Below are 25,412 nucleotides of genomic sequence, written 5' to 3'. Positions count from 1 at the left end.
AGAGCTGCTGTTGTAAATCAGCTGTACTGCAGCTATATAGCTGCTCTTCCTCGGAGGGCTGTGGTGGGCACAGTGCTGCTTTCAAGGAGTTCTGGAAAATGCTCACATGTAACTCGCCAGCCTCAATACTTGTTTCTTTTTAACACCTGTTTATCTTTTTTTGATGAAGATCTGTGCTGCATCCTTTGCAGCCTTAATTATGACATGTGTAGGTACAGTTAGGGATGAGATTTAGTAAGCGTGGTGGCGATGAGTTGACAGTTGGACTAGATGATCTTTGGCCTTTTCCAACACTTAGGATTCTATGTCTTTATCAAGCTGCTTATTTTGACTTGTGCACTTCTCATGAGTAAAGATTCCCCTGCTTTTTTCTCATTTTCCAAAGGGAGTTCAGGCTGTGGGGTTTTATTTTCTCTTGGAAGATGGGAAGACTTCTCGCAGCCAGGTGCAGTTCTTCACTATGAATACTTCACTTGAAGCTACTTTCCAAGGTGAAGAAGTAAACGTCAACATCAGGCATTGTTTTTTGTATTTTGTGTTCCCTGGTGCAAAAAGAGCAGTTGGGCTATTTCTATTTATCTACTTCATTTAAATGATCATTGTAATGACATTTTCAATAGCCAAGCCATCTTTGCAAAGGAGCCATACCTCTGCCTTCTACCCTGGAATAAGATATCCCAAGCGGAAGATGCTGTATTGGGCTGGCTGTAACAGTGCAGTGTTACTGCAGTATGTGGGATTTGGGTGTTTCTATTTATGTCTCATTCAAGTGGCCTGAGCTGAAGAAGGTGCTCGTGTTTTGCAGCATGGCTTGTAGGCAGCCTGTTAGGTTGTGTAACTGCAGTTGGTGTCTTCCATATTGGTAGTGCTTCCTCTATAGGTAATTCCTATTCTTTCTGACCTGCCTTCTGCTGGGGTGATACTCTTGATTTTTACTTCTTCCTGTCTATCATTTAACAAGGAACCCACAGCTCTCTGGGCAGCTGTGCCAGGGCCTCACTGCCCTCTGAGTGAAGAATTTCCTCCTAACTTCTAATCTAACTCTCCTCTCTTTTAGTTTAAAACTTCTCCCCTTGTCCTGTTACTGTCTTCATGTGTAAAATGCCAGTCCCATTCCTGTTTATAAGAAGCTCCCTTCAAGTGCTGGAAGGCTACACTGAGGTCTCCATGAAGCCTTCTCTTCTCCAGGCTGAACAAGTCCAACTCTCTCAACCTTTCTTCATAGGACTGATGCTCCAGGCCTCTGACTTCCTGCAAATAGAAATGATGGAGACACCAGTGAGATCCTGTCCTTTTTCCCTTTTTTCCTTCTGCAAAGGAGCTGACCTTAATGTTTTAGTGATGGGTGGGGAATGTTTGTTTTACTTGCTGAGTAAAGGGACTGCTGCTGTTCCTGGATTTCTGAAAGCTTTATAAACTTACTGTTACTGTTGAAGTGGGATTTCAGTTTCCATTTTTCATATACCAGAGTATAATAGTAGAGCAAAGGCGAGAATACATGTTTATGGTTATTATTGGGAAGAATACTCCCAAATATGTTGGTTATTTTTACAAATGGCTAGAAAAGCGAGTTATAAAAAAACTCAATGTATACTCTACATAATTATTACTCGAAGCATTACATAGGCTGCTCTGAAACTAATGCCTTTATATTTATTTCCATGGAACCTAAAGAGAGCACTAACACTGTTTGACAGAAGAAATTTTCAGCTACAAAACGTTATTTCTCATCATAGCCACCACCATTAGCTCTACATTTTTGCCAATGATGAAAGTGAACCTGCACGTTGTGTTTGTAAAAATCTGCATGGCCATCCGGAATGGAGCTTGTCTTTGACATTGCTGTCACCATTGCTGAAATGCACCACGCACCCCTCAGTGTGCTCACATCCACTGTTTGATCTCCATAAATGTTCGCAAATTCCAATGGGTGCCATTTTTTCTGTATGGAGGCATTCAGTGACGTTTGCTTCATACACACTTCCATGTCAGACACCGTTGTGTCAGAGTGCCCCTCTGCTGCCATCTGTCACAGCAACATGTAATGGAATATTGATGGGAAGGTTCAACCTCTACTGCTATACCACTGATGTCTATTTCTGGTGTTGTGGGCCAACATAATAAAGTATTACTTTTGGTGCAGCCTTTGTAAATAAGTTTGCCATTCAAATGCACGTTTGACTATCCTGTGTGCTGCTTATACTCCAGTGGCAGAGCAGAGATCAAGGTTAATAATGATGTGCATGTGTGTGTGATAAAAAGCCACATTTTGGATAGCTCGGTAGCTGAATGGGTCTTTGTTTGGAACCACAATTTGTCAACAGAATCCTGGACTGTTGTTTTGATGCTGTAAACACTGATGCCTTTTTAGACTGAGTTCTGCAATCTTTAACTGGCCAAACCAAGTTTTGCTCAGCAGAAGCAGCATGTTAGGCTGTCATTTATATTGGGAGGATATGAGGAGAGGGGAAATGATCCCACCACCAAAAATACCTAGGCTTTATCACAGTTTCTACCTTTGGAGCAAACTTGTTTCCTAGATTTTGGCTATTGCTATGTACACGTAGGTGTTCAAAGCTCAGTGCCTGTAATCAGATAATGCTACACCCTTACGAGCTGAGCAGGAAGAATATTGGGTCCTTCCCACCCTTGAGCAATGAGCACTGGTTGTTTTCAGTGTAAAATGCATATGTTGTTTTCCAACATAATTAAGAATTACAAGTTAGAAATTGAAAATTGGTACGGGAAATAGAGATAGTGTTAACATTAGTCATGTCTGTCTTTGTTTTGGATTTCAATCAACTTGGGAAGACAGCATTCAGAATCTAAGTGCTTAAAGCTGCTTCCTAAAGTTCATGAAAAGATGAAGTATAATGGTGGCAAGCTTTTGCCAGTATTGTAGAAGTTGGCTAACAGCAGGTAGAGCACAGGCTTAGAGCAAGTGGCTGCTCTTAGAGGAATTGTGCTTGGAAGCCTGGTCTGAAAATGGCTGACCCTTCGCACTGGATAGTCTACAAACAGAGCAGCACAGTCTTTGCTACTAAGAACACAAAGTTAACATCTCCTACACTGATACCACCTAAAGTAATTGCTGCTGCTTCACATACTTTTCCTCATATTCCTCCTGGGATGAGGTTGAGATGTCAGGGCAGGAGTGCTGATGAGTTCAATCTTTGTCATGGAAGGTAATTGGTATTGAGCCAAAAATGGACTTGAAAGCATCACCACAAGGTTTATGGCCTTTGAATTGAAAGAGGAGTGCCCCGTCAGTTTGTGACGTTCTCTGAATGGGATGCTCAAGTATCCTTCAATTTCATCCGACATCGATGATCTCTGGGATTCTTTCAGACCTTTCCCAAAGAATTGAATTAAATTACTGGATGCTTTGATTTTCATTTTTGCCATGGGATTATTTTTTTGATTGAGAAATTGATTGTTGCTTTCATATAATAATAGTTGTTGCGTTTGGTTTCTTAGTGGTTTGGCAATAGGCAATTACAGGATCATCGTGTGAGCTGACTGTTCTTTTTCTGCTGGATGGAGGTTAGAAATTGGACAGAAGGAAAGCTGTCTGTACTGCTCTTTGCATGCCATAGGGAAGCATCAGCTCTCCTGTGTTGAAAGGAGCTTTTGGGGAACATCTGTAGATGTTTTCAAGTCTTCAACTGATGGCTTTGGGGGAAGGAAAATGGCTGTGACTTAACTGGCATGAAAAGCAGTATGCAATGGGCAGTGATATGGGACTTCTAAGTGTTACTGTTGTTAAAATCTTAATTGGTGGATAAAAAATTGCACAGCAGTGTATTAAAAATGAGTTTGAGAGAAATGATCTTCTATATTCCATTCTAATGTGAGCTTCTAATAAGCCATTAATATTTTTTAGATGCTGCCTATGTCAAAAATTGGCCATGTCTAGCAGTTCAGATTAAGTGTTTTTGCTAAAACTCTGAAGCTGGAAATCGTGAGCAGTTGGTAACCTTTTTCTTTTCCTTATATAAGAAATAGATTCCTCAAATGCTTTTCTTGAGAAACAGAATGTTTTTACAAATGCAGGTCACAAATTGCATTTAAACATCTAAAAATCTAGAATCGATGTTTTTTAAAGAAGTTTTGTTACAGACTTTCTATTGACATTTGCACAGTGTATGCAAGTGGGAGATTTGACATGTTGATTAATGCATTGAACAGCGCAGTGAGTTTATCAGAACAGCTGAGTTCAAATAGCCCAAGCATTGAAACTGGTCTGTACTCATGTGGCGCTGTCACGCTTGGCACAAAAGGTGCAGAGAAGCTGTGCTGTGCCACTGCTCTTGCACCAAAACAGTGGATTGAACTTGAAAATTGCAAGGATACATGTAGCAAGTTTTGGAATACCTTAATATTTCTAAGAGGGATTTGATAGGCATCTATGTCAGTAGTTGCTGAATGATCATTGCTGGTCATTTGTGTCATCATTGTAAGTTGTTTTAATTCTTCCATGTGCACACACAGCAGCATGTAATGGAAAGTTATATGGGGAGTAGAGGTGTTAGAGTCCCTATAAGCTCAGCTTATATGGCCTGTAACATGAGGAGGTCAAAAACTCTATTTTTCTTTTATAGATACACTGAATTACAACACCTTGGGGTGAAACCTGCTGTTCCACACATTGGATCATATATATATATTTTTACCCCTAAGACTTTAGCTTCTAATGGATCCAAGTTTTTATTCCTCCATAAAACCTGAGCTGCTTGTAAGAGTGGCTTTTATGACTTAAGGGAGACAACTAGAGTTGGGTTTGTGGAATGAATCATGCTGCCTTCGTGGTGTGTTATCTTTGTTCCTTGTGGGCGTTCTGTTCGAGTCTAACCAACTCATGAGGTGTTTAAAAGTTGTATTCTGCCCATACTCAGAACGTTGTAAGGGTTTGATGTAAGCTTTCAGGTGGTAACCAAGTCTATCACTCCCAGATGTTGAGGTTACCGTATGTGATATTTGCCAGCTGAATAGCTGCTTGGCTGTGCACATGTTTTCTATGTAAGCTTGCACAGTGATGATGTCCAGCCCTGCCCTTGTACCTCGCTCCTTGTTTTCTCTCTGAGTGACTGTTTTGCCTTCTGGCAAGAGGGTTCACTTTCATGCTGTATTTCAAGTTGTATGTCTGCAGATGGTTGTGCAGCTCAGGGCAGAGCTCTTGCTAGTTGAGGCCAAGTGAAGATGGGAGATGTGATTGAGAAAAGGCTGAATGTTGAATTCTGGCTTTGTTTGCATCAAGCACTGTGGTGCTATAAGAGTGCATCTGTAGGACGTTGTTGCTAACGAAGACCCATCACTGATGCTGTGATGATTTTAGGAAATTCTGCTGCTGAAGTCTAGTCCACAGACTAGATGTCCCATTTCCTTTGGAACATATCTTCTGGTTCAGTTCAGGTTAAATTAAAATATGTATGTATCTGATTTGTGTGGACACTGCTGTACCATGCATGCCAAAGCATCTTGAAGTGAGGATGCTTGGGAGGCTGCTTCAGCAGCCCGCCTGTCTGCCCTACAGCATGGTATAGATGGTGGAATTGGAAGTGAGCAGGATGGGCTTTGGAAGCCTAGAGTCTCTCTTTACTTCCTATAGGACCAGCAGGAGATTAATCTTATTTGCATGTGAGACGAGTTGATACTTTTGATAGCTGGAGCGGTAGGAATCTGTGCTTTGGGCTGAAGCAATAACTGATAATTGCAAACAGGTGAGCATTGAGTTTGTCATAGAAATGCCATGTTTTGTTTCTTTTTTAAATGTAAGGAATCAGATACTCTAAGTGTCTACAAAGTGAATGCTCAGCCTGTGATAGTATATGTTTAAACATCAGGAGAAGCGTCAGATGAGGATTATCTGACTGTGATACAGTCCAGCAATGGTCAGAACTACTCTTCATGTGATTTCCTTTCCTCATTCAGAATACAGGTCCTCCTGCTTTGCTGTTTTTCACGTCTGTGTCTTCTCTAGTGATCTAGAGAAATAACGTAATGAAAATGTCATCGTGATGACTTTAGGTTTTGCTTGTGTTCTGAGCTACTTTGGGCCTTATTTATAGGAATGCTGAATATTCATAAGAGCAGCTGAAGCTGTATTTTCAAAGCACAGCTCCAATTGAAGTTCTGTTGGAAGTACTGACTGAAAAACCAGGCACTATGTGTTGGAAATTAGGCAGCTGAAATTAGTGGGCATTTAGTTTATGCTTTGGACTTTCATTATCTTGTATATTCTTCCCATGCTGTGGTCAGATCTGCATAAACATGCCTGTGGGGAAATGTAAGGTTTTGTATTTGGTGTAGATGCAGATGGTAAGTATTTAATGGCTTGGAGGATACAGGCAAAAACTGGGCGACTGTCCATGTGCTGAATGAAGCAGAAATCCAGCTGGGGAGAACAGAGGAGCATTACCAGGAGGAGGTAGACGTAAAGGCTAAATGGGAGATGATGCATGGTTTTCAACTCTTAACTTATGTGTATTTTGCTTTTGTAAATATGTATTTAAAGCTTTGGGGGCACCTGGTATAATGCAAGGCTGTAAAAACCATTGGTGCTTTCTAATCCACGTTTCTGTGCCTTGTGAGGCAGATATTAGGGGTGGATGGGTAGGGTTAGGAGATGGCCCTGAGGTGCTGTGTGAATGTTGTGGTGGTGTCTTTTGTGCATCCCAGTGTGCGTCCATCTGTGCATTTTTGGGAAGAGCAGTTTAAAAGCACTCCCTGCTAACTGTGGAGTCACTTGTGAGGAAGGATTTCAGAACAGGCTTGTGTTGCTTAGGTCATTTGTGCATTTCAAAGACCAACGCTGTAAGCTGACATCCTTAGATTTTTGTACTTTTTCGTGTCAGTTGGGATTATTCCACGTCCCTAAACCTACAGGTTTATCCTGAGTTGTAAAGCTCGGGGTTTGTGTTTAGCTTGTCCTCTCCTGTAGAAACAGTGGTACAGGTTGGAGATGCCGAGCGCTTCTCTCCTTGCCATGGCAACCATAGGAGCCAGCCCTTGTTGGCCTTTCTTCCCCAGTCCTTGCCACCTTGCTTTCAGAGGTAACCCCTTCTCTCACTCCCAATCTCAATCTGCCTGGGGTGTGAGATCTTGGGGTTGCAAAGAGATGTAATGCCATTTCCATCAGAAACATTCAAAACAAATGTCAATACTGACTTCATAGTTAATTACTCGGGCTTTTTTTTTCCTCTTCCTCTCTGTATATTTGATCAGTTTGTTTCTTTCAGTGGTTCATTAAATCCAACTGCTTCGTATGGAACTTTTCCACTAAACCCAGAAACTCATCCCGACTTATAAATCTTCTTTTTCATTTGCATCAGTGCGTATAATGGAGAGAAAACAGGTCAAGTTATGCCCTGAAAGAATATCTCCTCATTCATTTAGGATTTTTCAGTTACTGTTAAAAGCATAATGTAAATGTGGGAGTAAGCAAATGGATGGCCAAGCGTAAGTGACAGCTGAGTTTAGGAAACCTGCTCTGTTAAGAAGAGCAGCGCTGTGCCCACAGCTGCTTTCCCTGCTGGCACTTAATGCTTGTGTAACTCGCTAGTGCAGAAGGGTTTGGAGTAGTACAGTAGAAGGGGAATTATTCCTCCCAAATGGGAAACCTATGGATGGTGAAGAAGATGAGTTCTGTAGGTTGTGGTTGCAGGTTGACCCGAGTTCCATTCAAGTAATTAAGTTTAAAAAAAAAAAAAAAAAGGGAAACCAAACCCACATCTTCGCATTACTGAGAAGTGTAAATGTGCCCGTGATTGAGAGAAGAGTGGTTTGGTGTACAGAACTTGTTTGATATGTGCCCAGATTGCCTCTATAGCTTCGGAGAATCCTTTCTATGTGGTTGCTGGTGGGAGCCCTGCTTTGTGCTTGGTGGAGCTCTGAAGGTGTCATGCTGTGAGAAGAGCTGTGGGAGAGCCCAAAGTTCTGCAAGTTGCAAACTGTTTATAGTTTGTCAGCTAGTTTTAATACACAAGTGTGAGAATTGTTCTTTTTCTTTTTTATGCAGGTCAACTTCGTAGTGTGCCAACTGTTTGCCTTGCTTGCGGCTATTTGGTTTCGAACATACCTTCATTCAAGCAAAACTAGCCCATTTATAAGACATGTTGTTGCAACCCTCTTGGGCCTTTATCTTGCACTTTTTTGTTTTGGATGGTAAGTTGCACTTAATTTCACTTCTAAAGGATTCATAAATTTTTCATGCCTTGTTTGCAGAAAGCAATGCTTTCGTGTGAAGAACATTACCTGTGTTTTTTAGCTGCTGCAAATGTACAGCAAGTGCCTTAAGTTTTCTCAAGTGCAGAAGTTTTGATAGAGTTTCCATTTATGAGCTGGTAGTTAACACTCTTGTAGTTTTGGGAAGATGGACCAGGTGCAGCTTAAATGTGCTTGGAAGGTGTTCTCTTGGGACACTGCAGATGTGGTGAGAGCATTTCTCCTCAACATTCTCTGCATGCACTAGCTCTCCAGGTCCTCTTCTGAGTATTGAGTATCATCTGATTTGTTACAGGAAGGGTGACCAGCACTGCAGAGCTGATAATGTTCCCAAGTAGTATTAAGCCTCTGAAAAGGAGTTGTTCTTGGTTTGAGAGTTTGGGGTACATTAATGTTTCTTTTTGTTTTATAAGGAGGAGTTTTGTTTAAAAATTTAAATTTTCTGATTGCTGCTTTCACATCTTGATCTTTGCAGAGCATACCAAGACAGAATAATAGTAGGGCTAATAAAGAGAATGCATTTAGTTGAGTGTTTTTTCTTCAAAATTATGAAATGGCTCTCATCTTCCCAAGCTGAATTAAGAGCCAGTTCAGTGTACTGCAAGCAAACTGCTTTTTCAATTTTAAGTATAAAGGGGGCTTAGATTTACATTGACTATAGGGAATTTAATCCTTTCCCTCAAGCTGGAGTGTGGGTGCAGATGGGAAGATGCACACAGCATGTGCACACTGTGTGTCTGTGCACAGCGTGTATAAATAAATCTTGGATTCCAAGCCACAGATTTGGTCTCTACTTTGGCATGTTACAGAGGCTGTCCAACATTATCAGATAAGTATTTTCTAAATTTAGGAAACATCAAACTTTTACTCTTTGGATTTACACATGCAATTTACTTACATATGTAACTGTATAACTCCCATGCATTTATTCAACTTTTGGCCCTGTATTTTGCTTTGGGCCATCTGCTGTCAAAGACTTGAGGGCCTAGCTGCAAACAAGGAGAATGATACAGCAGACGTGTCTGGTTTTGGTGAGAGCTGTGTAAGCTTTAGAAGCACATTCTGTGTCTGCATTGCTTTGGAAGCAGAAATCATTAAGTGTAGTTGTAATGACAAGTGTGACCAAACCAATAGCACAGAAGGCCTAGAATACCTCTTGTTTATAAGTAAAACTCACTGCTCTGTACAGTATTTAGATGCATCTCATATGATTGATTTCATATTTAAAAAAATAATAAATTGCTACTGTTAATGAGACTTGTACTGAAAGAAATACATTTTCAGGGACTGTAATCTTGACACACTATCCATGTCAATCTGAGCTTCTACAGGCTTTATTACAATATATCCCTCCATCTGTTTAAAAAGCAACCTTCCTGACATGATGTTTTCATGTCTTTGTTATGTGTTGCTTATACGTGGTTGATCTGAAAAGAAAAAGTGAATATATTTTTAATGGGCATTTGTATGTGATAAATGTGCATTTGAATTTTAGGTAGTCATAATTTAAACAAGAGTAGCTGTTAGTGAAGCATGGCAGCAAGTACTGATTGGATCTTCCATTGGAAGTTATTTTTCAAGGTCAATCAGTATCCAAGTGAATTTGTTTCTATGAGTTCATCATATTTAGTCTTCTTGCAGGTCCCTTGCTCAGTAGCTTTTGAGGTATCTCCTAGTGAATGAATGGGGAGTGAAATTACGCAGTTGCTGACAAGCTGGACAAAAAAAAAGCAGATCATGAGAACAGAACGGTAGCGGCTTTGAGGCTGCTCTTCATGGGGAAAAATCCCAAACTAGATCAGTGCATCACTTGAGTACATGTAAACGTTACTGAGCTCCAAACTGAAGGTGTGAATCAAGTTTGGTTAAGGACCAAAAGCCTCATCCCTAGTTAGGTCTTGACCATGTGGGGCAAAGAGGCTGGCTGGGCAGATCTGCTGTTCTTACTGCCTGGGAAAGGAAAATCTTCCCTCATACTGATACTGTGCTTGCTGAAATATGGTTGGCCTGATCTGAGATCTGTTGTTGCAGATAAATGAAGGGGCAGATATGGGAGCCGAGCCACAAAACATTCATGTTATTTACTCAGGAAATAGTGCTGGATGAAAGTATTGTGAGGCCTGATAATTAAGATTATCAACGTCTTTATACTCTTGTTTACTAACTGGAGAATTCTAGTTAAGTCTGTAGTCTTTGCTCATTATTGCTGTCTGTGCTGTGCTAAAGGGGGAAGCTATTGGGAGGAAAGAGGGTTGCTGCAAATCTAAATAGAATGCATTGTAAGTTTTAGGTAAGAAGTGATGGAGTTAGAACTGGAGAAGCCTCCTCAAGTTAACATTAAATAAATAAATAATGTAGTTGATTGTCATTAATGAAAATGCCTTGAGTGATTATTTTTTTCCTCCTAGGTATGCCTTACATTTTGTTATACAAAGTGGAATTTCCTACTATCTCATGATCGTTATAGGAGTGGAAAACATGCACAAGTAAGTTTTTATTCTAAAGCATAATAATAGAAAAATTGAAGAATGCTACTGTTGTGCTTCCTTATAGCTGTGCATTTATGCTGCTTCTAGTTGTAGTGGAATACCCAGATATTTCAGTATTTGATTTCTGCTAACTGTGATTTTTTTTTTTCCAGCAGAGAAAATGGTTTATCGGGTATTTTTGCCTCCTTTTTGAACGTCTGAATCTTGTTATAATTGGCAATATCCCCACTGAGACAGGGGATAATAGTATTCTCAGCATTCTGATTTTTTTTTTGCCATTATTGAATAATGTTAGGTTTCTCAAAAAAAGATGATACAAATGTATTTTGATAACATCTGTTGCTAGTAGAAGGGAGATGTCTGTCTGAGGAGATATGTCAGTCTGCGAGATATATATTAAGGTACTGTTTGCCATGCTCTTTCTTTTATAAAAAAGCACAGAGCAACTGCTGTCTTAGACAAAAATACCATCATAAAATTAAGTATGTAGGGCATGATTTGAGGTTTGCTTGAGCACACGATTAGATTAGCAGTATCTGAAGCCATGCAGAACATAGCTTGTTTTTTTTTTAATTATTCTTGAAACCAGGAAACACATGTCTCTTATTACTGTGTGCATATGTTTTAATATTCCACTAGTCCAGAGATCAGAACCAAGTTAGGTTCCCACAGTGTTAATTCCTGCATAAGTGCTTAGTAAAACAGCAAATCTGTGCTTGAACAGGTTCCTGATGTGAATGAAGCTGTCAGGAAAGATGCTGGTAAAAGAATCAAAAAGGAGAATTGCTTTATACAGGAAGCCAGGGTGACTTTCATGATGCTGTTTGTTACAACGCTCTGTTCCATTATACAGATAGTGAACAGAATTTTATTCTGTCTCTGGATGTGAACCATGTTAGGCTCTTGTTCTCAGGATTGTCTGCAATGGCTGACTTAATCAAACAACTACAGAGGTGAGAACTTTGGATGGGCAGTTTGCTCCCTAATGGTTGCTTTGGTAAGAAGTTGTTTTAAAACAACAGGTTCATGTTGATTTCTCTTCAGAAATGCTAAGAGGAGGCACTGCATAGGTAAATCTGGGTCTTCATCATAACAAATTCTGCAGACTTCTTGTGAAAAGAAATCTTGTGGTTAATTACTTCACTGGCAGTGAGGCAGGTGGGAATGCATGCATTTAATGTTCCTATGTTGGAGTGTGGGATCTGACAAGCTCTGGGTTCTTCTAGCTCATATTAGCTGGTGTAAGTCTGAGGCCTCATCTGCTGAAATGGCTGCTGTGCTATGTGCATCTGTGTGTGTGTGTTCTGTTGTTGCTGTATCATGGTATGAATTAGGATACCACTGGATGAAACTTTCAATGAAGGGAAAAAAAAAAATAACAAATGTAACAAATACTCATTCTTGAAAGTTGACTAGAAAAATAAGCCTTATTAGTAAAGCAAGTTTTTATTTCAAGTAACTATTCCATGAGTTTGTTTTACTAACTGTATTTTAATACTATTTAAGGACTTTGGTTCAAGTGAAAGCTTGCGCTGCGTAGCTATGCAAAATAGAGTATGATAGGAAGGCTGCAATGAACAGTAAGTTTAGAAAAATGCACTCGTATAAGGGTGGTGAGAGCATTAGAATGTCTTTAAAGATGGTTGTTGAAACTCAACCTGAAATAGAGTTAGTCTGGCGTCTAGTAGTTTTTGTAAGTCAATTCATAGTTACTCCTTTTAGGTCATTTCTGCTGATACAGCAGTATGAATAGAAAGTCTAAGCATCTGGCAGCCTGGAAGCACAGTAGTTCTGCTGCTAGCTATTCTCTGGCAGAAGTAGAAAAATACTGCTTTTTAGCTTCCTGTATTCAAAAACCATATTGAGGCTCATACTGCTGAATAAATAAAAAATAAGAGCAGGGCCAGGAAGCAAGCATGAGTGTCGGACTGCGGACGGTACCTGTTTGGTGCAGTTTTGGCCTCCACCAGTCAACACTAGGGTAATGCTTGGATGCTGTCTGGGAAGCTCCAAGAGCCGTTCCAAAGAGGTGACAGGAAAGACTGTAGAAGATCATCTCTTTCAGTTCTTACAGTATCCCAGGAGGAGTAGAGTCTCCCGGTGTCTCTATATGTCAGAACCTTTTACAGAAGGACTACACCCCGTAGTCCTGATTTTTTCCGCTGTGAAAACACTACTTTTCACATGGCACCTTGGTTCTCCAGCCCTGAGGCCAGGTGGTGTGGCCCTGCCCATGTCATACTGGTAAGTGTGTACATACACAGCTATTCAGAGTACTTCTGTATGCATGCATTGTTTTGTGTTCTCCTTTGTTGGTGGTAGAAGAGCCCACTGCCTGGCAGTCCCATTTAAGAAGTTACCTGCACTGTTCATATACTGATTAAACTCAGGTACCACAGAACACCAAATACTTACATGTGATGGAAATATGGATTCAAGTGATTTTGGATTGAAAAAACACTTGCATATTATGCAAACTATTCTTCTGTGAAGAGCATGGCTCAGGTGGGCAGGAAGCTCTGGATCCATCTAGCACAGCCCTTGCTCGAGCAGGGTGCCCAGCACCACATCCTGGCAGCTTTTGGAAATCTCCAAGGAGGAGACCCTATAGCCTCTGGGCAACCTGTGCCAGAGCTATATCCAACTTACATCCAAATTCGTTCACTGAAGTTGGTTTTCCTCTTCTCCTGCCTGTCATCCTGCAGATGAGTTTATGAATTGGGATGTCATTCTTTGTAACAGTACCTCATTCTCTCCGCCTCTCTAAAATGTGTTTTTGACAAATTTAGACTATTTATCAGTTCAGCTGCTATATACTGGGCATACTGACATCCTTACCAAGGAGCAAGTTCTGCTGAACTTCTGTGTTTTGTAGAACAAACTTTCAGGTCTGATACTGACAGTCTTCCAGACCTCTCTCATTTTCCTCATGTACTTCCTTTGGTTGGTTCCTTGAAGTCCTGCTGTTCTGCCAAGTTTCTACCTTTGTTGTCTTCCTAGGGTATCTGAACTCTCCGCAGCTATTGCTTTTAAATGTTAGTCTTGGCAGTGCACACTGTGTTAAAGGTGAAAGCCTCACTTCAATAATGGGAGAGGCAGAGATGTGGAAGTAAAACTCCATGCAAAAAGAAAAATTGAACATGCCAAGAAGAAAACAAATCTTTCTTTTGTTTTTTCAACTTTCAGGAAAAAGTTAATTACTAAAGACTGGTTATCTGAGATGTGAATTTAACTAAAAGCAATAGTTTCTTTTATATGCAGGTCTTATTTCAATGATGGTATTTAAATGAAAAATGAAGTGGTGAACAGAGTTTCCTGAAAATAATTTGAGTTTGTCATTGAGGTTATATATTTGTGGTGCTTTTGTGGGTCGGTGGTAAAAAATGAAAGATGTTTAACAAGTTCTCAACTGCAATACATTTGCATTTGATAACTGATGTGGTGCTAATATTTTTTTTCTTAGAAATCCTCCTTATCCTTCTTTGTTTTTTTTTTTGGTTTTTTTTTTTTTTTGAAACTGCTGCTTTCCTTAAAAGACAAATCTCCAAATGCCAGAGTTTTTTCTTGGAGCAGTTGACTACTGTTGGCTAGTAGCTATGTAAGCAAATTGTGCACAGGTGACTTACTGACAAGCTTTTTAAGGCTTCCAGGCAACTTTCTCTTTTGACAGAATTGTTCATTTTATGGTTGGTAAATAATGTCCCTCTGCCTGTATGGAAAGGAAAGTCAATTACAGGGCTTGCAGTTGCTTCACTGAAGTCAGTAGTTTTCTCAGTGACTTCACTGATAAGGCTCAACTTCCAGCTGTGACAGCGTAGAAAGTAAACGTGCTCATCTAAAATCAGCCCTTTTCAACCTCATAAATCTGCTAATGTTAAGCCAAACAAAGGCATGCTATTGGTGTCTAGTGTTACCAAGCAATAGGTGTGCTATTGGTATCTAATATGTTCTGCCTTATGCTTTAGGCTATAGGATGATTGTTTTATTGTTCTAGATTGAACTGCAGTAACTTAGGAGGTTGTTTCTGGATTGGGGGGGGGAAAAATCACTTAGCTATTTTTTGGCATATTGAAGTTGTAAAAAGACAGCTGTTGAAGGATTAAGAAACTATTAGAGGTAAATATTTAATGAGCTTGGAGAGCTCATAGAGCTGATTTTTTGATAGATTCTCATAATTTTGTCAAGTCTGCAGGTTTCAGGCATCTTCCTTTCCTATCACAATTAGGTATAATACTTTCTCTTTGGGACCATGCTGCATCTGTGGAAATGTTGTGGCTGCTTATTTGGATGACTTTTTTTTAAAGGATTTAATATCTTTCTCCTTTGATCAGTTAATGAGGCTGTGGTGGCTTCTCTTCCTAAGTTTCATCCTAGGTTTCCTCTGACTTCAGTAGCTGAAGTGTCTGCCAAATACCACGTAGAAATTGATCAAGTACTTGCTGCTAGCATTTTGAACTCCTAATATTTTGCTAAAGAATCAATTTCTAAACACTGTGGTGAAGGGATTGCCAATACAGTCCATAATCACCAGAGGAAGGCAAACAAGTAAGCTTGATGGTGATGACTTGCAGAAATTCAGCTTCTTAACATGGAAGCTATGATGGAGAAAAGGAAGCAGGGTCTTTTTAAACGTTTCTCACTTAAAGAATTTATTTTTTTAATCTACTTCAACAAAATATTCATCTAAATTAATTTGCTCAGCATGTTAATTGAGGCATTTCATTAAACACCTGAGTGACAAATTCTGCTGCATGTCATGATTAGCAGATAGACACATTGGATTTATGGTTACCCTGCAACTTAAATTGCTGTCAAAATTGTTACCAATTTTTAAAAGTGATGGTTTCAGTGAAATACAAAATGGGTCAAGTAAATTACTCTCACACTCATCCTGTGAGCAAGAGGGGAGATTTATTGTAAGTGTCTTTCTTGTATCTTCAGAAATAAGAGAATTCATAAGCTTACGTGATTTTTTGAAAGTGGATTTTGAGCTGTTTTTATTTCTTTTTGAGCTTTCATCTCTTCCAAAGGCCCTTAATCAAGACAAATGTAGGGCTTTTTGTTCCTGTCTCCTTTTGATTTGATCACAAGTGCTGTAGAGTCTATGAAGAACATATGTGATGTGGATAAAGAAGAAATTTTTTATCTCCAAAAGAGGATCTGATGCAGCCTCTAAAATTAGTCATCAAATCTACAGACTGAAATAACAGTATCTAATAACTGTTAAGAAATGCTATCACATTCTAGTGATAACTTTTAGCAAAGCTAGGGTTGGAAGCCTGCCAGTCTAATTACATTTCTTAGAAGACACAATGGTGTCCAGAGAACTGTAAGTAAGCTATCGGGCATCGCTTCTCAGTTACAAATTTGTAATTTATTCATGGAATTTGAATAGAGATGTCTGCTACATGGGTAGCTCCCACAGGGCAGTGACCATAGTGTGGAGAATACCTGATTCTGAATTTGAAGTATTAGCAGTCGCAAATTGTTCTGCATGCACAAAAAAATTCTATGTTTCTGTTCCCACAGTTAGCGCAAGCAAGATAAATCAATTTGAAATATATAAATCAGTTGAGAGCTGAAAAATCAGAAGTGTGTTCTTATCATCCAGCCAAGGATAAATTGAAGATGAGAGGAGATCCCGTCTCCAGCTTCTGTGGCCTTAAATACGAAGGTTCCTCATCAGATGTATGGTAAAGGCAAAACAAACAAACAAAAAAAACCTGTTACTATTCCATAATTACAAAATGTATATTTTATTTAAAAGCAATTTAAAAGTTATTTTTTCATAAAAGAGAATCAAATATATCCTAAATAGTATTAACTCCTACAGCACACATAGCAATTTCATTTTCACCTATTAGGAATAACTACCAAGCCCAATGAATGACTGTATTTGGGAGCATATATTAATAGTTAAGAACAAATAATAATCAGTTTTCTGTTCAGAAGTGATATGTCTTTTCCCAAAGAGAAAGGGTTATACTCTGTAAGAAAAGATCAGCGGCCATTATATGTAACTGTCTCAGCATGAGCAATGCCACAGGTAAAACACGTAACGCAAATCTTAAGGAATGGACTTGCAGTACTTGAAGGGAGCTTACAAGTAGGAGGGGGGGAGGGGTGTGTGTGACTTTTTACGTGGTCTGATAGTGATAGGCTTTAAACTAAGAGAGGGGAGATTTAGGTTAGATGTTCGAATGACATTGTTCACTCAGAGGGCAGTGAGGCTCTGGCACTGCTGCCCAGAGAGGAGATAAAAATGTAGAGTGGTTTTTAGAAAATATTACAGAAAATGAGTTAATGGCACTGAATGCAAGATTCCTGTTTTCCTTTAGCTGGGATCTCTTGTTTGCAGTCAGAAGTACTAAAATGCTTCTATGTAGAAGCACGCTAACTGAGAGGTGAAGCATGTGTTTCTCAATAGCAAAATATATGGTCTTGCTGCTTGATTGCTTTCCTAATTATATGAAGTCTTTGAGACAGCTTGTACAATGCCAGATTAATTTGTTTGCAGAAAAGAAACTAGTGTTTGCTTCTACAACAATGTAGCTGAACTCTGTGCACGCTAGAAAGGTAAAACGGTTAAAATGCTGAAAGTTATTATTTGAAATAGGTTTCATATTTTTGTCAGTTCTAACATCTTTGAGAAATCTGTGTTCTTAAGTGCTGAATGCATCTTTATGTAGTTATATTGATGTCCTGTGTGAATGTCTTAGCCATGCTCAAGAGCTCTGCTCAGCTTGTATTCCTATATCCTTCTGGCTCTACTTTGGTTAATGTGTGGGGTAAGGACAAGGATGGGGCATATCCCATAGCGCTTCAAAGTTCACCAGCTGCCTCTTGCATGTTCTTTTCTACCTCAAATTACTCATCAAAACAACTAAAACCTAAAAGATAATGTATCACAAATTTAAAAGCAAACAAAACAGAATCAAACAACAACAGCAAAAGCCTAAGAAAGCAACAACAACAACAACAACAACAACAAAACTCCAACTATCCCTATTTACTTTTTGTGGAGCTTGAAACTTGTGGCTATTAGTACTAGGAGTTCTGTTTGTTTCTTTAGTGGTCTTGATTGATTTTATTTATCTTTGTAATTTCTTGTGTCTCCTCTATTCTGATGCCTACCTGCAGATCAAAATTGTGTATTCTGAGGAGTCTGAATGAAAACAACAGGCAGCAATTCCCTGTATGCTGAAGATCTGGCCATTCCAAAAATAGCCATGTAAATACATGGCTGCATTCAGTGGCTTGAAAAGTGAACACTTGTCGAAGCAAATAGCTGTGAAGGAATTTCCTAGGAATCCTTGTGAAGTTCTTTTGAAAGCATTTGTTTTAAATAACTCCTGCAAGTTCATCCACTTCAATAATTTCCTGTAACTCTCCTGACTGTGTTTTGATAAGACTTAATGAGTGACTTAAAACAATAAAGGAGTAACAACTTGATTTAACATCCTTCTTAAAGCTGAGATGTTTGAATGGAAAGGCCTTTACTGATCATATTTTTGTAACTACAGAAATGGAGTGAAGATTGGAACTGGAATTTTGTTACCTTTTAAAATGCTTGTAAATTTTGTCTTATTTTTAAACAATGAAACACATTTATTTGTTCTTCCCTGATGTATGTACATGGGGAGGAAGAAGGAAAGACAAAATCATATAGTCGCACAAAGCTTTGCAAAGCTTCAGACATTTGTTGCTGAACAACAAAACAAAAATGCACTATTTCTCAAGTTTGTAGTTGTATTGCATTCAAGCCTTCAATTTCATTGATACTAAAGTGATGTACTAACGTTCCAATGCAACTACAACAAATTCTAGTTGTGTACTTTGTCTTTCCAGGGAGAAAAGTCTAAATTAGCACACTTTACATTTTCCCACCTTCTTATTTATTTCTGACTTTGGTTGCTGATGTCCTTCAAGGAAAGGAATTCTCAGGATAGGCATGATGATGGTTGCTGGTATATAGAACCTCCGTCATCCCACTTGACAAAAACTCAGGCAAAAAAAACTCTGGACTTTGATTTTGGGAAGTAGCTTTGGATTGAGTGTTGAGGTTTAATTAAAAGAGTTCTCTTTTTTTCTTAAACTGAATTGATGAACACTCAATATTTTTTGAGTGTTCATCAATTTTTTTTTTCACTCAATGTACTTGATTTCTATAAGCAGAGAGGACAGTCTTGGAAAGAAGTAGTAATGCAAAATGGCATGCTGCATTAGGAGTCTGCTGGGACTGAGTAGTTATTGCTTTCTGGCTTGCATAGATATGTTTTTTTAAACTTCATACCCAAAGTGAGGGTGAGCTCAATCAATTAATCAAGCAAAAGAAAATTGATAGCAAGAGTGAAGTCGTGTTTTCTGGGCAGCGTATTTGTTTGATAATCCTTGAAAGTTGTTGCATCTATATAAATACTTCTTCAAGGCACATTACTCTGCCTGTCATACTGCCAAGCAACTTGACTGCTAGCAAATGAGCTCTGAGTCATGGTATCACTGCTGCATGGTTTATTACCTCAACAAACTATTGATGTCAAATAAATTGGGCTCCCTACAAAATGAAGTGGCAGAATAAATTGTACCTAGAAAAGTTCAGTGAAAGCTGTGCTCATCTTCAGCTTCTGGCAAAGACTGCAGCTAATAGCAGTTGATTAAAAATTCTGGTTGTATGACATCAACTGAATTGAACCAGTTGTGGATATGATAGGGAGGGATTATATGCAAGTATTCTTCATGTTACAGTCATTTATTTCATTTCAGCATGCTTTTTAAATATTTCATTCTTTGACATGTCTTTTCTTTGGGGCAAATTGCATTTGAGTAATGATGACAAGCTCAGCAAACAACCATTTCATTGTCCTCAATGGCATTGTTGACTGTAAATTATGCAAGTCCATTTTGAATGCAGAACTGGAAGTGGTGGTGTATGAAGTGTCTCATTTGGAGCAAAAAGATGATTGAAGAAGTGGAGGAAGTTGGCCCATTTTGATACAGATGCGTATTATTCAAATAACAAATTTCCTTTAAGGGAAGCTGGATGTAAATATAATATAGTCCTTTTTATTTACAAAATACATTTTAAAATCCATCATTTTAAATAATAAATCTTCATTTTAAAATCCAATGTCATTAAAAAGGTTAAATGTCTGTATTGTAAAATCATAGCATAGCTGAGGCTGGAAGCATTTTCTAGTCTAGCCCCCATGCTCAAAACAGGAACAACTAGAGCAAGCTGTTCTATGAAACTGAAACCTTCCTTAATATGCACATGATCCTGGATCGTTGTCATAAGCATGCCAGCCATTTCCTTTTGGTGTTTTGCTTCAATGTCTATTATAGCTTAACATTTATTTGAGATGACTTCATGCAGAATAATTTCTTTATCTGATCTAGACCAACTACACAAGCTTCATTTTTATTCCTTAATTTCCCTTCACCCCATGGGTGCAGAGCATGGTCAACTTTCCTTGAAGTTGCACAGATTTAGTATTGTCAGCTGAAGCATAGTAGGCCCCTTTCAATTGAAATGAAACAAGTAACTGAGACAATTATTTTGGTACAAGGAGACCATACTAGGGCACAAGTAGTAATCTGTTTTCTTGTCTTCCTTTTTGAGGGGAATAAAAATAAACAATAAAAAGAGGATGGGGAGAAACTCAAAACAATGACTTCATCAACAGAAAATATATAAATCTTGCATATTTAAGCTAGTAGAAATAAGTGGAATCCAGCCTGGATAACTTATCAAATATGCCCTCTGATATTTCTATTTCAAGTTTGTTTCAATTTTGAAATCATTTTCAGTTGTATTAGAAGACAAATGTTTTCAGTATTCAAACAAGAAATTTCTTCTATGCCATGAAAGCGTATGTAAGGGATTTACTCATGCTGTCTTCAGTATGATTGAATTGCCTCGAGATCTTAATAGGGTAATGTGCAAAGAAGTTGTTTCCTTGCAAATAGATTGGCGTAGTTCTTATGTAGGATGCTTAGAGTTCTGACAGCAGATTTCAAATTGCTGTTTAATCAGTAAAATGCAACTTCCAAAGACAAGTGGTAAAATACATAAATTGTAAATGGCTGTCGGATTGCTATCTTAACTCTCACCTGTGAGAAAGTGAAATGGAGCTCTCCACGTCCTGCTTCCTGTCAAACTTTAGCTGTGGTACTAAAGCAGTTTTTCTCTATATCAGTGTCTTGTAAGAAGATGCATGTACGTTGAACAATATAGCACAGTGTTGATCTTCAACGCTGGAGCTGAAATATGAAATACTTAATATGGACAAGTGCTAAGCAGTTTGCAGTCATTACTAATCACAGGCACAACAGGAACTGTGAAGTTGGTAGGCTTGTGAAAGGAAACTGGGTATTTCAGTGCATGATTACTTAGAGTGAATAATGTAATTTATTAATAGATTGTCTCATGGAAATGCAAGATGCATACACGTAATGCATAATTTTAAACAACAGCCATGTAGCTGTCTTTTTTCTTGGCATTCTGTCCTTTCTGGCAGTGCCTGGTATGTTTAAGTCCGCTATTTTGGAAAGTCTGTAGTAAGTCTAGGACTTATCAGTTTATCAGGAGTTCCCTTCTCCTTCCCTCCACCATGGTATTCATATCTGATGGCACACTTCATGTATGTTATGTTGAATTAATGTCTTCTGGCTTTGATATTGAGTCCTCATTTATGTTTTTGTTTTTTAATTATTGCTTGTGTGAAGAGCTTTTCAGCTTCAAGGCAACTTGCAGTCTATGAAATGTGAGGTGTGAATGAGGTGGTGTGAGTATAGAGAGTACTAGTAAGATTCTCCCATATTTCTGTATAATCACAGGATGGCCTGGGTTGAAAAGGACCACAATGATCATCTAGTTTCAACCCCCCCCTGCTATGTGCAGAGTTGCCAGCCACCAGACCAGGCTGCCCAGAGCCACATCCAGCCTGGCCTTGAATGCCTACAGGGATGAGGCATCCACAGCCTCCTTGGGCAACCTGGTCCAGTGTGTCACCACCCTCTGTGTGAAAAACTTCCTCCTAATATCTAACCTAAATCCCCCGTCTTAGCTTAAAACCATTCCCCCTTGTCCTGTCACTATCCACCCTCATAAACAGCCCTTCCCCTCCTATTTGTTACGCTTCCAAGTACTGGAAGGCCACAGTGAGGTCTCCCCAGAGCCTTCTCTTCTCCAAGCTAAATAATCCCAGTTCCCTCAACCTTTCCTCATAGGAGAGGTGCTCCAGCCCTCTGATCATCTTAGTGGCCCTCCTCTGGACCCTCTCCAACAGCTCCACATCCTTCCTGTACTGGGGGCCCCAGGCCTGGACGCAGTACTGCAGATGGGGCCTCACAAGAGCTGAGTAGAGGGGGACAATCACCTCCCTCTCCCTGCTGGCCATCCCTTTTTTAATGCAGCCCAGAACACAGGTGGCCTTCTGGGCTGCAAGCGCACACTGCTGGCTCGTGTCTAGCTTCTCATCTACCGGGACCCTCAAGTTTTCCTCCACAGGGCTGCTCTCAAGGAGATCTTCCCCCAGTTTGCATAAATACTTGGGACTGCCCTGATCCAAGTGCAGTACTCTGCACTTGGCCTTGTTGAACATCATTAGGTTTTCATGGGCCAACTTCTCCAGTCTGTCTGGATCCCTTTAGATGGCTTTCCTTCCCTCCAATGTATCGACTGCACTGCTCAGCTTGGCGTCATCCGCAAACTTGCTAAGGCTGCACTCAGTGACATCATCTAAAGATGTTGAAGAGCACCAGTCCCAAGACCGACCCCAGGAGGACACCGCTTGTGACTGGCCTCCACCCTGACATAGAACCATTGATCACAATCCTTTGGCTGTGACCAGCCAACCAATTCTTAGCCCACCAAACAGTCAATCTTTCCAATCCATACCTCTCCAATTTTGAAATGACGTACGTGTCAGTCCTTGAACTCCAAGCCCCAGATTTTTCTATTAGAAAATAAGATGCTGGCAAAGCAAAGTCACCTGTTGGCTGAAGGGCAAGGCTCACTGTTAAATCTTTAATGAGAGTTGTCTGTCTTATGGTGAGGTTATCATCCATTTTCTGTCTCTGCCTGCTCTGTGCTCTTGGCATCTCAAACATCCAGCATCTATTGTCTATCTGACAGGAATTCCATGTTGGAACCCTTCGGGCTTCTAAGAGATGAAGCACTCTGGATTTCTCTGGCAAAAATAAAGTGCTTCCCCTTGCAAAAATTTCCTCTTGACAGCAAATTCTTAACTGACCGTATTGATAGTTCAAGGATGGTCTACTGAAGTCAGCCAATGTCAAAGCCTGAGTACTCAAAGATAAGAGATGAACAGGTCAGAATAACAATAAATACACAAAGTCCAGAATTCAAGTACTTATTATTCTGTTTGGTCTTCTCTTATTGCACTCTATTTCCACTCAATTGCCAAATCAATGAGCTGCAAGACTAATCCATTAATTGTTACCTACTACAATTTTTTTATCATCTTTGCACACAGGGACACTAACTCTGCAAGAATTTGCACTCCCAAGGAAAACAAAGAAAAGTAACCTACATAGGTTGATCAGGCATCTGCTCAGTGACTTCATCAAATACCATTTTAAACATTATTGTTAATGTCCTGTGACTTAGAAACTGAAGTAATGCAATCAAGAATAAACCAGACAGCCTGCCAGTATTCCTGTGTGTTTGTACACAGCAAATGAGAAAGAACAACTAAAACAAGCTATTTGCTGTTAGCTCACATTTCTTCACTCTGAGAATGAGAAAGAAAAATCAAATTCTCACTGGAGGAATATGCTATGGATAATCAGAGGCCAGGAGAATACAGTTCCTCTCTTAAAAAATGAGGGAGAACTGGATCCAGACATGGAGAAGGCTGAGGTACTCAAGTTCTCTGCCTCAGTATTAACTGGCATTCAGGCTTCCTATGCCTCTCATGTTTCTGAACCCCTGGGTGGGGTGTTGGAAGAGCAGAATCTCTCTTCTGTAAGCAAGTGGCCTAATCAGACTGAATAAGCATAAGTCTGGGGGGCTGGACAACATGCAACAACAGGATCCTGAAGGAACCAGCTGGTGTAGCTGTCAAGTCATTCTCCGTCATGTTTGAGAAGTTATGGCTGTCAGGTGAAGTCGCTGGTGACTGGAAAAAGGGAAACATCAGTCCCATTTTTAAGACAGGGAGAAAGGAAGACCCGGGGAACTAAAGGCCCACAAGCCTCGCATCTGTGCCTGGGAAGATCATGGAACAGATCCTCCTGAAAGAGACATTAAGGCACATACGAGACAATGAGGTGATGTGAAACAGCCAGCACAGCTTCACCAAGGGCAGATTGTGCCTGGCCAATCTGGTGGCATTCTGCAGTGGAGCAAGGGCATCATCGGACAAAGGAAGGGCAACTGATGTCATCTACCTAGACTTGTGTAACCATATCAAAGGCCTTGCACATTGCATTCTTAAGGGTGGACAAAGAGTTGGTTGGATGATCTCAGCCAGAGGTTGAGGTCAGTGGCTCTATCTCCAGGTAGATGCCAGTCACGAGTGGTGTCCCCCAGCAGTCCCAACACTGGGACCTGTACTCTTCAACATTTTTATCAGTGATGTAGATGGTGGGATTGAGTCCATCCTTAACAAGTTTACCAGTGACACTGAGTGGAACAGTTGATACGACAAAAATAAAAGATACTATCCAAAGGCACCTGGACAAACTTCAGAAACTGACTCATTCGAATTAATGAGGGTCACCAAGGCCAACTTCAAGGTGCTGCACCTGGGCCAGGGCAATCCCAGGTATCTGTAGAGATTGGGAGAAGAACTGGCTGAGAACAGCCCTACAGAGAAAGATTTGGGCATCCTGGTGGACAAAAAGCTTGACATGATCCAGCGACGCATATTAACTGTTAAAATACATAGGTTTTACAACTTACAGTAGGAAGATGATCACCAACCAAAAGAACTGGATGAGGACAGCATCCCAATCTATGTGTGTGTTCTAAATGGTTTTGTAGTTCATTTCTTAAACCTCAAAGGATGGTAATTTTTAAGAGCATAAATCATTTCATAGTATTGAGGTATTGCGCATCTACATTGCAAAGTAACCTTTGTAAGGTGTTTGAAAAATACACCACATAATTACACGTTGTGTTAGCAGTGCTTTGCTATTCAAACTAAACTCAATCTGTTTCTAAGTGCCTTAGGCTCCTTTATTTATATCTTTCTACTGTTTAGAGAGATCATCTCACATACGCTAATTGCTCAAACAAAAGTGTGGAAAAGTGCCAGAGAAACTAAACAGCTGCAAAAACCACACAGTTCATATCTAAGCAAAATCAGAATAAAGCTTTATTTCAAGCCACTTTTCAGAAGCCACCTGTAAACCATGGTTTGCTTTCAAACCCTTTCAAAAGAGTTAGAAAGCCTTAGCTATTTCAGTACGCAGATATCTTACCTGGATGTGGATGAAAAAATTGTTTTATGCAAATATCTGATAAAAATCTGTTTTTCTGCTCTCCAGTAACCAGGAACAACAAGGAAGCCACTGGTCTCTGACTGGAGGTCTGACAGCAGCTCAGTAGCAAAGCCTTTCCATTCTTCTGCAAAGCTCCCCCAATTTCATCCATATCACATTACATTCATGTAGACAAATTCACATTTTGTTCCAATATAAACTGGCAACAATTTGCTGTAGAGACAATTCTTC

The 25,412-nt window shown here is 39.7% G+C and overlaps 1 protein-coding gene across 1 annotated transcript in view; it reads left to right on the top strand.

Annotated features, from left to right (window-relative positions):
• Nucleotides 1-25,412, top strand: part of MBOAT2 (membrane bound glycerophospholipid O-acyltransferase 2) — a 90,860-nt gene that overhangs the window by 6,180 nt on the left and 59,268 nt on the right. Inside the window, exons 2-3 of the mRNA XM_085217992.1 lie at nucleotides 8,018-8,163; nucleotides 10,632-10,709. Coding sequence (XP_085074118.1) covers nucleotides 8,018-8,163; nucleotides 10,632-10,709 — 224 coding nt within the window. The remainder of the gene's footprint in view (nucleotides 1-8,017; nucleotides 8,164-10,631; nucleotides 10,710-25,412) is intronic.

This window comes from Meleagris gallopavo, chromosome 2 (assembly GCF_905368555.1).
Source record: "Meleagris gallopavo chromosome 2, MGAL_WU_HG_1.1, whole genome shotgun sequence".
In the NCBI taxonomy this organism is placed as follows: Eukaryota; Metazoa; Chordata; class Aves; order Galliformes; family Phasianidae; genus Meleagris; species Meleagris gallopavo.
This window is presented reverse-complemented; position numbering and strand designations above follow the sequence as displayed.